Source organism: Lagopus leucura, unplaced genomic scaffold, assembly GCF_019238085.1.
Source record: "Lagopus leucura isolate 7727_CA_CO unplaced genomic scaffold, USGS_WTPT01 Super-Scaffold_100019, whole genome shotgun sequence".
Taxonomy (NCBI): domain Eukaryota; kingdom Metazoa; phylum Chordata; class Aves; order Galliformes; family Phasianidae; genus Lagopus; species Lagopus leucura.
In genome coordinates this window covers 6399914-6415302 of record NW_024962273.1, presented here as the reverse complement: position 1 = coordinate 6415302, position 15389 = coordinate 6399914, and the positions used below count along the sequence as shown (strand labels likewise).

At 35.6% G+C, this 15389-nt stretch overlaps 1 protein-coding gene across 4 annotated transcripts in view; it reads left to right on the top strand.

Annotated features, from left to right (window-relative positions):
* Positions 1-15389, top strand: part of MGAT5 (alpha-1,6-mannosylglycoprotein 6-beta-N-acetylglucosaminyltransferase) — a 113525-nt gene that overhangs the window by 64181 nt on the left and 33955 nt on the right. For all 4 annotated transcript variants that reach the window (XM_042877675.1, XM_042877676.1, XM_042877674.1 and 1 more), the window contains 5 exons: positions 4159-4230; positions 5382-5543; positions 7085-7254; positions 8153-8287; positions 13212-13345. In XM_042877675.1, coding sequence (XP_042733609.1) covers positions 4159-4230; positions 5382-5543; positions 7085-7254; positions 8153-8287; positions 13212-13345 — 673 coding nt within the window. The remainder of the gene's footprint in view (positions 1-4158; positions 4231-5381; positions 5544-7084; positions 7255-8152; positions 8288-13211; positions 13346-15389) is intronic.

Here is a 15389-nt window from a genome sequence, read left to right as displayed (position 1 = left end):
GCAGAGGAATCCAAGATGAAGACTGTCCCAGTTGTCTAGAGAGTGTCCTTCATCTTCTGCTTTGTTAAACTCTTACTCTTTGAACACTAAAGAACTTTCTGCAATTGTGGGAGAGCTTCTGGCAGAGCACTCATTCAAAGTGGAAGGTGCCCAAACTGGCCACACTGCAGACAGTTGCCAGGTTATTACAAGTATATTCAAGTTTCTTTGTCTATTGTGTAGCTGGTCTTCTCTGGTGGACTTAACCTTAGATCATGCTCAAGAGATTAATCAGTGCATTTGATTGGGCTTCAACACTAGTTACAGGAGACAGAGCTGTTCTTATTCATAAATATGACACAAGAAAAATAAATACACTGTAATCTGATTAATAGCTTGTCACTCATCTAAAAAAGGGCAGTCTTTGAATCTGCAGTTGCTGTTTCCCAACAGTCTTCTTTAACTTCTGTTCTGTACTCTGACACCACATCCTTCCTATCAAATCATGTGTATTGCAGTGTAGCAGTTGGTTGCTATGGAGAGAATAACATGGAAAAAGAACTGCTGCAAACCCTGTGAGAGAAACAGCCCTGGAAAGTGGGGAGAAAAGTCCCAGTTCCCTCTTCACAGCTTAGTTTTTACTTTTTTTTTTTTCCTTAAAAAATCAAATAAAATACATAAGTAAGCTGAAGAATAAGATCTAAACACATTTTGCTGCCCTCCTTCATCTTGCTCAAACTTCTGGCTTTTGGCCATGTGATCATCTGTACCTAAACAAATACAAAGTTTCTAGTATTTATACACTTCTAATGGAGGTTTCATCTATGCACACTAGTGATATAATGACAAGGATAACTTCTGTAACAGTGTGGCACAATACCATATTTCTGACTTCATAATGAAGCCTTAGGCATTTACAGTAACTTCTTGCTATTTATAGTCATATATATACATATGTGTATTTGTATGTCTTTATCCAGATGCACTTTTTCCATTGTGCATGTGATATAATCAAAAAGCTTCTTGGTCAAGGACAAGATATACTTTAATGCTGTTGCATTTCCCACACACTTTTTGTTGTTAGTTAGCAATACAGTATGAAATTAATCAAGGCAGTATTTTTCTTTTCCCACTGTATCAGCTTCCAGGAAATGTTGTGCATCAAAAGTCCTTAATTCAGCCCCTCACCTTCCCACTATATCCCACCATTTCCCTAATAGTTTCAATGAAAGGTGATCACCAGATCTAGCAGAGCAACTTCCTATGAGTATTAGGGGATCAAGGGAGGGAGAAGCAAGTTCCAAGCATGACATCTTTTCAAAGAGCATACTGTAATACTGTCAGTGGTTACTTACTGCAGTAAGGAGATTGAAAGCCAACAAGATCCTCAAGCTAATCTGAACTGGTTAGTAATTCCTCACCTTTCTTAATCACCACATCTGTAGTTAGAAATTAGTACTCAATATAATGAACCCTAGGATGCACTTGTGTTATGTCAATAAATCTGGAGTAAATAGCATTCAATTTTCACTGGTATTTGCTGGCAGAAAGATTGTTTCATGAGCATCTTCTTGTATTTTTTCATTAAATGTAGCACTTATCTTTGTGTACAAAAAAAGTTAACACAGCAGTAGTTAACATGTGAAGCTGAGAAAAGAGCAACTATGAGCCTTGTTGAGAAATGAGTACTTTTATGGGCCGTGTTTAGTCATGCAAGGCAACCAGGAGAATTACTTAACCACTCTAGGTTTCGTGTTTAGGTATAGGAATCCTTGTGGTGTTCTGTGTGAAAAACCCTAAAGTCATTAATTGAATTGACAATGCTTGGTTCTTTATTTAACGGAAAAAAAGAAAGAGAAAAAGATGCTTGTTTTCTAGGTCACGTGAAGTTCTCATGAAACTTTAGCTCCAGCAATTAGAGCTGCAATTAGGAGTAGATCATGGGATTAAAAATGAGAAACTGTGTGTTTTGATCAGGAAATGCCAAAGTGCTCAGTTTGATTCATTAAAGTATCACATGAGGCAAGAGAAGTCGGCAAAGAAACGATAATATCTGTTCTACAAGTGACTTCTGTTGTATGAGCTTCACTACTGAGTTTTGAGTTTTATGACTTCTTGCTGTCACTCTAATCATGATTTTCCTTTTTGTTTCTCCTCAAACCATGACATATTAATTTCCAGTACTTTTTAATTATCTGTAAAATTAACTCATGTTAATGGAATGGCGTTTTGGCTGGTTCCATCATCACAAAATATTCTTTCTGGATGCATGCATGCCTGTGATCTTTATTGACCATCTTAACATCCAAAGCTCTAAGTTTGTGAGCCACTAGCCCACAGAAATAACCACAATCCTTTTCGTTTTCTATGAGAATGCCTGCGTGTTCTTCCTACCACTTTTATTAGTGCTGAAATTAGAAAACAAACAGACTTTGAAGAGCATGTGTTAAAAATCTGGTGATGAGTTAAGCTGTTCTTTCTTATTTCAAAAATGAGAAAAGGAATTCCTTAAGTATCCATAAGAAAAAAATGAATACTAGACCAACCACGTTCTTTATATTTGCTTCTGTGAACAGAATTACTGCAATTTAATTTAAATTAGAAGGACAATGGAATGTTTCTGAAAGCACAGACGTACTGTTTGTTTCTCAGTCAAATACTCAGCTTGGAAACTTCAGTTTTCTTAGATCTGTGATGGTGCAGCGTGAAATATATAAGCCAGAAAAAGAGCACATACAATTGTACTTGAAATGTCTTGACTGCTAGATCAATTTTGATGATAGGAAAAATTCAAGATTACTCACACAGAGAGAAAGAGAGATTGGACCATGCATGATTTTTAATTTGGAGCTTGCAACTCCTTTCTACCAGTTTTTCGCAACTTGCTTTAGGATTCTTAATTGCTACAAGTTCTACAGCTTTTGCAGAGCTGGAGACCAGTGAGTAATCAGGAATTTCAAACCAAGTTGATCAGGTCATTGCTATCAAATGTTGCATTAAATATATTGAGTAGATTAAGTTGTAACATTCAAATTAAGGTTTTTGTATAATTTGTCCTAGGAACTTAACCTTGCTATGTTTCTTCTTTTTAATGAGGTTATGATGCCTGTTAATTTATTATTTTCGTGTAATTGCTCTTCTAGGCAATCATTTGGTACAATCTTAAGCCCTTAATCTTTAATACTTCAGGCTTATTGCAGCATGATTAAGCTAAAATGGTGTTTTGACAGGTCTGTGACTGGAGGGCCCCTTATGAGCAACACTGATTTCTGATTCTCTACAAGTTGTGAATTTAACCATTCGTGATGGGGTATTCTAGCTGGCATATAAACTTTGGTTTTGCCATTTAACAATAAAGTTATGCTTCTGTTTTGCTTTCATGGGTTTGTTTCCAACAGTGAGATTCTTTCTTCACAGAAATAAAGGGACAGATCATTTCACGTGGATAATGCAGATTTAGTAGGACAAGTGACAATTCTAGAGATAGCACAGGCACTTTTGGTGGCTATCTTCCATTTGCTGTTTTTTTTCCTACCAGTAGCTGTTGTAGGGGGTTCTTTTTCTAGAAGAGGTGATAGGAGAAGTACTGCATTTGCATTGCTTGTTTCTTTTTTTTGTCATAATTCTGTCAGAATTATGGCTATTAATACTTGTGTTATTATTACATTACTTAACAATTAGGAATTTTTCTAATTCATCTTTTTTTAAAAAATTGCCTATTCTACTACAAGGCAGAGCATTGTTCCTTGTTTTTATCAATCTTTTTTTTTTTTTGTAAACATATCTTAGGGAGACAGCAAAATGTTAAAAAAAATACAGTTTTGAAGTTCTAGAAGCATAACAAACTTAGTGCTTTATGAAAGCATTTAGAAACTATTCAGACAAACCTCATTCAGAGCATTTAACAGCTGACCTCTGACTTGAGTTTTCTCTCTTGCATTCATTATTATGAACTAATGATTAAGTGCTGTTTTTGGTTGTCGCAAGGTTAAAAGCGATGAATTTCAGAAAGCCATTTTGAAAGACAGATTACAAAAGGCATTCTTACCTTGCAGTGACTTACTGATCAGCTGATGTCTTATTCAAACTGCAGGAAAGTGTAATATATAGGCAGTCAGAGCTGGATAAGTGAGCTGAAAGTAGAATAGAATGATGTATTTTCATTTGATTGTTTTACAGGTTGAAAATTGGTGTCCTCGTTTACCTTGGAGAGCAAAAAATCCTAATGAAGAAACTGATCAAAAGACAGTGGTAAGAAAAACATTAAAACAGTTCAGTATTGTTGTTCCTGCAAAAGATTCTGGAGTCTTGTTTCACATAAATGCTAATGAGACTAGAGTTTACCATTGCTGTTCCTCAGTTCCTGAAAGCTGAAGGGAAGAATGTTTGACTGCATATATGTACATGTATGCATATGTGGCTCATCATGTACTTTCTTCTATCATGCTGCAGTCTTGGTGGTAGATTTTCTCTAAAAACATTTACATGCTTTAGGTTATGAAGCACTGTGCACAGACTAAGATACAGCTCCAACAGGCTCTTCACCAGTAATAAGCAGCCATATCGTCACGTCCACCATCGCTCCTTTAAATATCTGTGAAACTGCCCATTTTTGCTGTCCCATGAATCTGAGATTTATATATAACAATACTGTAACAGAAGAGCCTTATGTGGATTTCAGTTTTGTAACATTTTGATTTTTTTTTCTGTTGGAAACAATTCTTGAGTTTTTAAATTCTTTTTTGTCTAATTATGTAGTACTTAAGTATTTTTAAATAATTGCTGAGCTGCGTGTGACCATTGATTATAAAATGTAGATATAGGTTGACATATGGTCTAAAAACCAATTGGTTTTAGATTGATTTAGCAATTTAGCTTGAAAACTAGTATTTCCTTTTAAAGTATTACTGTAGTAATGTTTGAAGCATTACTGTAGTAAAGTTTGTGCTTTAATGATATCACCAGATACTTCGTTGCATTTTGAAGATCCATAACATAACTGAATCTTCAGTGTAACTTTCTGAATTAGTATTTTGTTCTAAAGATGCTTTAACCTCATTGTGCAAACACGGGAAAAAAACCAACTCTTGTATTGCAGAAATAGATACACTCTGAAACACCACAAATGTATTCAAAGGCAACGAAGTACTACTAATAAAAATAATTACTTTACATGGCTTAGAAACCTCTATTTAAATAAAGATATTTTAAATATTTGAACTAGAATCTCAGCTTTAGTTCAACATAATCAGTATACCTTTTTCTAACATTCTGCTCTTTAACCACAAGTAACGTAAAGCTCAGAATTCATATTTGGGAATTTTCATCACTTCTGGAAGGTCCACAGTTTGAAGAATAACATTAGTATTTTTTTGTATGTTTTTTTAACGTTTTTATTGAAGGCTGAAATTCGTATCAACTTTGATCCTCTCTACAAAATGATGTCGAGGCATGAGGAATTCAGATGGATGACGTTACGTATCCGACGAATGGCTGATACCTGGATCGAAGCAATTAAATCACTTGCAGAAAAACAAAATTTGGAGAATAGAAAACGAAAGAAGGTAAGTTAAAACATCTTTCACTCCTGACACTTGCAATCATTTAGCCTGCTTTTAAGCTACTTTTCCAAAAGCAACTTTGGTGTAGAAGGATCAAATATGTCTAAGAGGTTCGTGTCGGTCCCTTTTCAAAGGGTATTTTATTTTTTTAAATTATTTTTCCATTGGTGGTTTACACATAGTTTTATAAACATTTAGTAAGGTAGCCGTTGAAAAAAATTTCTCATCTCTTTAATCTTAACTTGAAGAAAAACTATACGGAAGATTCCAAAGAGAGGAACTGTGAATTTAACAGAAACTGATTACACAGGAATGTTTTAGATACCTGTAGAAAACAACAGTTGTGCAGCATTTTAAATGGCATCTTTGTTTTGGATTGGAGGAGACTTTGAGTTGATCACAACTTTTGACTGGATCTCTTTTGACCTCTAGTGAGTCCAGGTTAAAGTCTGTAATACTCTTGAAATCAAAGTTTCTATTTTGTTTTCATTTTTAAGTTTTATTTCTTATTTACCTCAACTAGTTAAAATAAAGCCAACAGTTATAAACACAATAATTTCCCTTCCTGCCCTATGCTGACTGGAGCCAACCCTGAGAGGCAGTCATGATCCTACCACAGGTTGGCTCCTTGCTTGAGGTTCACAGTTCCTGCGTGAGATATAGACTCCGTGTTGTGGTTTTCAGGTTTGTCACATGCCACAGTCCTTGAGAAGGCTCACCCTCTGTCAATGCATTGCTCATTTCAAGCAGCAATCCAGCCTGCTTAGTAAAGAAATATAGCATCTCAGAATGCATAAAAAGAAACAGAAGCAGTACTGTCTTGTTCAGGCAGCTTTGATGGGGTGTTGTAGTGCTTATTCTATGCTTTTAAAAGCTCTTTAAGGTTGCTCTGCAAAACACATGATGACTTCATGTTAATTTGACCAATTCTGGATTGGAGCAAAATGTTTTTATGAATGTTACATTAAAGAGTGAAGGAGAAGTGTTTTGATGTCAGGGGGCTTTGTGCTTGGCACTATATGTACCACCACTCAAATAACAGTCCAGAGACATAGTGAAGTGTTGAAGTGTTTGGAACCGAGCTGAGCTTACTTAGAAAGTTAAGCACAAATTTCAAGGAGCTGCAGAGAAAACTCTCCTCCAGTGTCACTCTTGTGAAGTCTTTCCTAGCTTTTAATGGCTTGCTCACGGCAACATGAACTGAACTGTCTTATTGCATAAGTGTGTCAGAATACAAATAATTTTGTGAATAATATCAAATTTGGCATGTTATTACTGATCTGTTGGCACATAATAATGCAAGTAATATGGTAACATTCTTACAGTTACTAAAGATAAATTACGAATTAAATTATTTACAAGGTCTCTGATTAAGGTGGAGGTGTTGGATTGCTGTTGTTGATCGCTGGGTTTTGCTTTGGCTTTGTGTTTCTTTTTGTTTCTTTTTTTCTGTCTGTAGATGGTTGGAATTAAAGAAAAAGTGCTGTGAAGTATGTTATCTGCATGTTTAATGTCATTAAGGAATGTACAACTTTTCTTTCCAGATTCTTGTTCACCTTGGGCTTTTGACAAAAGAGTCCGGATTCAAGATTGCTGAGAATGCGTTTAGTGGTGGCCCGCTTGGTGAATTAGTCCAATGGAGTGATTTAATTACATCTCTCTACTTACTGGGCCATGATATCAGGATTTCAGCTTCACTAGCAGAGCTCAAGGAGTAAGGAGATTACTTTCAATTTTGAAATGGGAATACAAAGGGGAAAAAAAAGGGAAACTGTAAACGCTTGAAGCTTCTATTAGCAGAGCATATAATTTCTTGAAGGATAAAATGAAAGTGATAATTCACTAAACAGACAAGATTGTTTTCATGAGTTAAATATATGTGCTATGAAAAAGATAATGTGTTTTCATTGTAGCTTCAGGCTCCTGAGACTTCATAAGTGAATGTTGTAAAATTTAAACTAAGCAGCTTATTCTTTAACATCCCAGGTGCTTTAACCAGCTGCAGTAAGAAGTTTTAACCTAATTCTATGTCCTCTTCTTCAGTTTATACTATTATTCAATCAGTATCTGATTTTTAAAATACAGGTTTTAATACTTTAAAATATTTTTTGTAGTTAATTGCTTATGTTAGGTCAAATTGCTGCCTCACTTATCTTTCTTTTGCTGTGCATTAGACAGACAGCATTAAGCATAATTAATCTATTTTAAGCTTGAGAACGTACACCTTTTGTGTGGCTTTTCAGTTTTTTTATAACAAACATAACAGCATCATTTTTAGCTCTTACACCATAGAGCTGTCAATGGAAGTCTGAAATCATTTTCCATCACTTTCAAAACACACAATTTTTAAACATTCTGACCATATTACTTTTTTTTTTTTTTTTAAGTAAAGAGTCTTTTAGCAAAAATTAGCAACTTACTGATGTATAAACAGCTCTTCAGTGAATGTTGAGGATCTTGGGTACTTAAATATAGTTACATAGCTAATGTTTTGTAAAGGAAAAGACTGGCTTTTTTGGAAAGATGGGTTATCTGTGTAAATAATAAAATAGCATGAAATCAAGGTAGTTCTGAAAGTAATACTTTTCCGTGTTCCTTCTCTTTTTGTTTAGAATTATGAAGAAGGTTGTAGGTAACAGATCTGGCTGCCCTACCCAGGGAGATAAAGTTGTAGAACTCATCTACATTGATATAGTGGGACTCACTCAGTTTAAGAAAACACTTGGACCGTCATGGGTGCATTACCAGTAAGTATCATAGTTAGTTGACCTCTTAACTGCTTTGTTAAAGAGCTGCTATTGAATAACATATCAAAATACTGATGTGAGTACATTTACATGAATTGGAAATTATTTAAAAGTAAAAATGTAGTTTTCTGTTGCCCTTCACTCTTTGGAATAAAGGAGCTGTTACTTCTTTGCATACCCCCTTTACCACTTCTCCCAACCAAGTCTGGAATACTTGTAGTAGACTGAAACATTTTTCATCTCTGTGCATTATATCATGTTCTAGAGCAATCATCTTTTCTTACCCTCTCTTCTTTATACCAACACCCTCAACTTTTGTCCCGTAATGACTGAAAGATGATTGAATTTTGTTGTTGGTTGGCTAACCCAAGCATGTTTTCCTTGTCAGTGTTTGTAACTATACTGGATTGATGATTGCGAAGATTTATCTATTCAGAATTTATTGCTCAACCACAGTTTAGTATTTCTGTCTCATCCCCAAAAATGTTGAGGAGAGAATTGTCTTCAGGGGTAGATTTAAGGAATAAACCTTCTAGTAACAGTACTTACTGATGTTTCCATAATCTAATAGCATTAGGAACGGAAGATGGTGGTCATAAGAAATTACTTAGTATGGTCTTATTGTCTGCAGTTACAGAACCACATTTACTTCTGTGAGTAACTTGAAATCAGTAGGCTTCACTTGTGTTGCTCTGATATTATGTCAGCATGAAATAAAACCAACTCTAAATTACTGACTTTAAAGTTTCAATTCCTAGTTGAATTAGCTGTTTTTATGATCCATAAAGTCCAGTAAATCCTACTTGATAAATGCTACTGAAAGGTGTTCTCCTGAAGGAAGAATTGTTTTCTTTCTGCCTCAGGATTTGCTAGAGCCTTGTGTCTTTTCAGCATAATTTTAAAGGCGAGTACTGTGATCAACACTGCAGATTAGATTACTCCTAATCTCTTTTTTGAAGCGGAGCAGTAAATGGATATTCTGGTTTCTAGGAGTCTGCTAATAAAGCTAATCTCATTTTCCACTGAGCTACAGTTGGTTGTCTGTCTGCAAGATGTAATTGTCACTAAATGGTAATATTACAGTGTTGTGGTCAGGATAGAAAACCATGTGTATAAATTGAAAAAGTTTCTTCTATTTTTTTTTTAATTTCCTATATGGCATATTCTGTAGCAAAGATATGAAGATATGCCATGATGTTGAGATTATCACCTTAGCTCTTCAGTTTTCGTTGTTTGTTTCATGAATGATTAAATCTTTAGCAGTCAGTCTGTTTTTCATTGGTTCCCAATATGTGGTAATGACTGAGTGCTCTGTTTAAGCAGAGTAGAATTAAATTTAATTGTAAATAAATATCTTAGGTAGTATATGAGTTTTTCATATGGTTTTGAAGATGCAAATTAAATCACTTAATTGCTCTTCTGCAGCACTATCAGAGGATTGAATAGGAGCTCATCTAGTTTACACTGTTGCTGAAAAACAGATCACCTGTATTTATCCTTCTTAAGTGATTTTTTTGCCAAAAATACCACAGCCATTCTTTCATACAGTTATACTTAAGTGTCTTTCTTGACCTGATTTGTTGTGAACTTCTTGTTCCTGCTTATTCCCCCATAGTTCTGGAGACTAAATTATTTCCCAGAGACTACCAGAATTGATTAGAGCAGATGAATTAATTCAGTTTCACGCAAGCTATCTCCTTTTTAAGAATACTATTGCAAACTTTTTTTTTTCAGCATTGTAAGTTACCTCATAAAGTTTGTAATAATAATAACATTTTTCAAGTTGAGGGAGTAAGTCTGGTATAAAAGACCTTATTTACATGTTTGTGTTAAGTTCACTCCAGTAAAGTAAATGTTATCATACATGTAGCTGTCTTAAAGCCCTTGTTCTTTACATGCTTTGTTTCTTCACTTATTAGTATGTAATGATACCAGAAACTGTTCCCTTATCTTGAAAGAAATGTTCTGCTTCATGCCAGAAGATCTGTTTTTCAGCAGACCTGCTGGTCAGCTCAGTCTGTTTCATGCAAACCATACTCAACTATAAGTGAATGAAAGTTTGTTATTCGCTTCTGGTTGAAATAGAGTGGAAGAATAAACTTCTGCCTACAGTCCTTTCATGGAAGTACTATATGTAATCTTTGTGAGGGCTTGAGCCCTGAAGAAGGTTTTGGCAATCTGAAATCAGATTCTTAGAACTACTAGCTCAGAAGAATGACCTGCTCTGAGAGGTGTTTCTGAGCTTCTGAGCAACTGAAATACTGCTTTGTGCTTTTGAGGTCTGTAGCACCAACACCTCTCTAAAACGTAGTACATGTTTTATTTGTGGTATAATTGTGCTGTAAGTAGCATGAATATATCAAAAGCCATCTCGTTGAGTGTGCATTATGTTCAAGCAGAAGAATGCCTAGATATGGCAGTGTTTTTCAATTTTCAAGTCTGGATATTTAAATGCAATTTATGTGCAAGGAAGTAACATAAAAATTAGTATCTTATTATAGTTTGAGTAGTGCAGCTCATTGCTTTTCTGGTTTTTTTTTTTTGTAAATCCAAAATGTGTTTACATCAGTGACAGAAGAAAGAAGATGTTAATGTCTATTTCTGTTTGCTATCTACCTATCCTCTGTTTAGAACTCATCTATGGTTTGTAGAAGTCTTTTGTAGATAAGAAGAGTGCTTTCTGGCTCAGTCATTGTAAAATACTCCGTGTGTCAAAAGACAATGCTCTGCTCTCTGATAGTGATGTACCCCTTGCTTTCCAGTTTTTAGGTGTGAGAGAAATGTCATACTATAAAATACAGTAGTTCTCAGTATTTCCAGCATTATCTTTGTGAAATCTAAAAGATAGTTCAGTTTAGTATTTGTAAAGAGGAGACGTGTGACAGCTTGGTTTTTAATCTGCTGTGAGTCAACCAATCGTGCCCCTGAATAGCTTAATCAGTCTGACACCAATCATTTTCACTGTGATCTTTCTCGTCTTTCAGATTTTCTTCACACTCTAACACTGTAAACACAGATTTTGTTTTCTCTGCTTCCTTGTTGAGCTTATTATCCATTGCACTGCAGTTCTCACACTATTACTTGAGAATCCCTGTTTGTCTTGGACGTAGTTACACTTCATCACTATATATTAGTGCTCATATATCTTACATCCGAATATAAGAGAAAGGGAGGAAACAAAGCACTTTGAGTTGATGGCTTGCAATGCCTTGCTCCTTACATGTATGATTAGACAAACTCCAATAGTATTGCAGTTTTTCATTAGCTCTCACTCACTATCTTTTTTCTCTGCACTCGTGTACCTGTCCATTTGCTGTACATTCGGTAAGAATTCTGTTTCAACGCTTGCCAAGAAATAAGAGGGCTTTTATTACTCAGTGGGTCATCACTGCAGAAGTTATTTTTGTTGTTCTTCTGGAGTATTTTGTATAATGCAGAGATAATTGCTACCATTGTAAAATATTTTCATTGAGAACAGTTGACATAAAACACTGCAAAGAAACTGATCTGCCAGCTTTGTTGCTTGGTGAATTGTTGTATATTTTGACTTGCTTTTTGCTTGAAAGATCTCCGTGAAGATTCAAAAACAAACAAAGTAAATTGGCCCCATTTGTACTCTTGTATGCAACAGTGTCATTCCATATGGCAGTGTATAAGTTGCTGTCACATTGGGGTATTTTCTCTTTATATGGGCTTAGGACATATATAAGTTGTATGTTGAAGACTTGGAAATGCAGCTATGTTACTAGTGACTTTTACTGCTCTGGTTTGCACCATACACAAGCCTAGTGACATAATGTGCTGTAGTGAGTGTTCATATCTTTATATCGTAATGCAGCGTGCCACATAATGCTACACAGCCTATCTGTCAGATAACTCTACTAACTCTAACTAACTCTAACTCTAACTCTATCTGACAGATTTTGTTACTGGAAAGCTGAAGAATGGGAGAGTCAACACTGTAATAGAATTTATTTCCAGTGGTCCTAATGGTCAGAATAACTGCTGCAAATAAAGTTCCTGTCTAAACATTATCAAAGGTTTACCAGACTGCATTTTCAAGATATAACTTCTCGAATCTGAAGTTTCCACACCATTTTCTTCATATTAAGATTATTTTTTTTGTCTGGCTTTCATGTCCCGTGGACTCTTTTTTCTTTTTAAATAAAGCAAGTTGTAATTGGATTAATTTTTGTTCAAGGAATTAATAGGGCTGTTGGCAAAGAACTGAGTGTAAATCTCTCATCTAGACTTCTAGTAATCCAATGCCAAGATTTCTTTCAGTTGTAAACTAGCTGTTGAAGACTTCTGACTTTTGTATTACTTCTTTAGAAGTCTCAGGCCATTCGCTTATAAAACTTTTTGTCACACTGAAAGTCTTCAGCAAATTAGGCAGTCTTCAGTGCTTCCCTGGTAGGTTTAATTGACCCAGAAGTCAGAATCTGGAGACTAAATACAATTGTCTAAAGACAAAGTACTAGTCTAATCTTGACACATGGCCCTTGGCACTGGTTTTGTACTAGTGCATTAGAGCATTAGAAAATAGATGAAGAATCCTCTCTTCTTCTGCCTAAATTCGACTTCAGAGCCTAAGGATTGTAGGTGACCATAGTCACATTCCCATAAGCTCTACTTAGATGTTCAAGCGTGACTTCATTTTGTTAGAACTAAAAAAAAAAAAACCCAAAACAAGCTCCAGGGTTGTTATTTGAATGTCTGAAATATCCTTGAACTTGCTGATTGTAATGTCTTTGTGAATGTACCAGAAATGTTTGAAATTGAAATGTACATTCGGTTTATAAATTATTCTCAGTTGCAAATACAAACAAAACACCTCTTAATTATAACTGTGTGTGTATATGCACACGTTTATATATATATATGTGCACGTGTACCTATAGAAAATCTTTTTTTGTTGTTGTAGGTGTATGCTAAGAGTTCTGGATTCCTTTGGAACTGAACCAGAATTTAACCATGCCCATTATGCTCAGTCTAAAGGGCACAAAACACCATGGGGAAAGTGGAACCTTAATCCCCAGCAGTTCTATACAATGTTCCGTAAGTATCCCTGGCTTTGTGACGAGTTTGGAGCTTAATAATGAAATGCTATCATTGAGGTGGATGTTTGAATTATTGAAGACAATTCTGTGGTTTAATAAAATGCAGATAAAAGGCAGAATCATAAGCATAAATTTTCTGCCCTACTTTCACACACAGGAAAAAAATACATCAATATGAATAAAGATTGGGAACTCCCTGCTCAGGCTACCTGTGGAAAGTGGTGGCTGGCTTTTTCTTCTGTGAATTACTTTTGCATTGTTATAGGCTGTACTGCTGATGCAGTTGTGAGGAGAAAATGGCAGAAATACAACTGAGCAGCACAATTCCTTATGAATTCTATATAAATTTTATCAGATTAAATGATTACCTGACCTACTCTATCACAAGACTTGACTTAACGGTACTTGGTTCTAGGCTCAAAAGATCATTCTTTTGCATGCCGTAGTAGCAATTTAAGTTTGTTCTCTCTGAAAGGTGCAGAAAGATTCACCACTGCCAGCTAGCTTGAGGGTATGTGAGGCTTAGGAAAGAGAAAAGTGTGTGCTGTTACGTGCTGGAGTTCTCAGCCCAAGTCTAAAAAGAAGCCCTGGGTAGAGATCAGCCTGACTTCCAAAGTTTGGTGATGGTCCCTGAGGCTATGGCCAAGGCACGTCCTGTTCTTTCTAATTAGATGGCTTAGTCACATCTTTTAAACTTTTCTGCTCTTTGTAGCAGAAGTGTACACACTGCTGTCTATCTGGCATGCTTTGCAATTTAGCTGTCTAGTTAAATTCTTTGAAGAGGCGTTCCAACTGAAAAAGGCGTGGTAGGGAAATGTGGCTTGGGAGTGGTTGCAGAATTAGTGACTGGACTTTAATGAGCAGAACTTGTTCCATATCCACACGATTTGCTAATATTATTGGTCTATATCATACATGGAAAAGGAGCCAAAGGCTCAAGTGTGTGTATTTGAGTAGTTCAACTATTAGGAACTTTGACTGTGAGATCCTGCTCAAGAGAACACCAAGGGTGATGGTGTGATTGAGGAAAGCATTTGCGTGAATACTTGTGGTACAGCTGTGTGCACTTCCTTAGACCCACTCCAAGAAATGCTGAAGTACAGCTCCCTAGGGAAGAGCTCTGTTACGTAAGGCAACTTAGACTACTGTTATATTCTGCTCTTTGAAACAAATCACTTCATAATCAGTTTTTCTGAAGAGTATGACTGTATTGAAATTTCAATAAGTAAGCATTTCTGGGTTTTAATGCTGGAAACAACTGCTATTTTTCCTTTGTAGAAAACATGGCAAAGAGATTGCAAGCAAATGCTTTCTGAAGCATGAGTGATTGCAGTATTATAGATTGGTCAAGGATTTAGAGCTTTTTTTTTTTTTTTTTATAATAGGAGCTAAAAAGTAATGTTTTGCAATATTTAAAGTTTATTTTTGTATTTTGTTCTCTGATGCAGAGATAGCAGCATCATTATTGGGCTGTGATTGAAAGTGCATACATATCATGCATCAGTAAAGATTTTATGCCAGATTGGAACCCTGGTTGCCTTTCCAAGATTCCCAGACTCCTATTCTGTTTTGAGAACTCTGATTATAAGGGCAGAAAATTATTAGTGAGCAACAAGCAAGCTGTATTCAAATCTTTGGTGTATTACCATGCTTGACTGTTCACTGAGCTCTCCGGAAACATGAGGGTGTTTTTTTTTTTCCCATTCTTATGTTTTCTATTTAAATTCTATTATGCAAAGTAACCCCATTAGTACTTTTAATACTGCATGATCTTGTTTAAAAATCCATCTGCATGCTTCCTGTCAACGATATTTAAGGCACTGAAACCAGTTCTAAGTGCTAACTTCAACAGAGGTTTTTCTTTTGAGTGTGTTCTGCCTTGCCTCTCCTTTGAATGCGGTCTCTTATCCAAAAATATGAAAGGACAGAAAAAAGCTCCTTTTCAGGCATATTTGCCACATGCCATTTACTTTGCTAAATGCTAAAAAGTCCTTGGGCCTAAGTGAGTGCCTAGTTGTTGCTGAGGCATTTTTTTGTAGAAA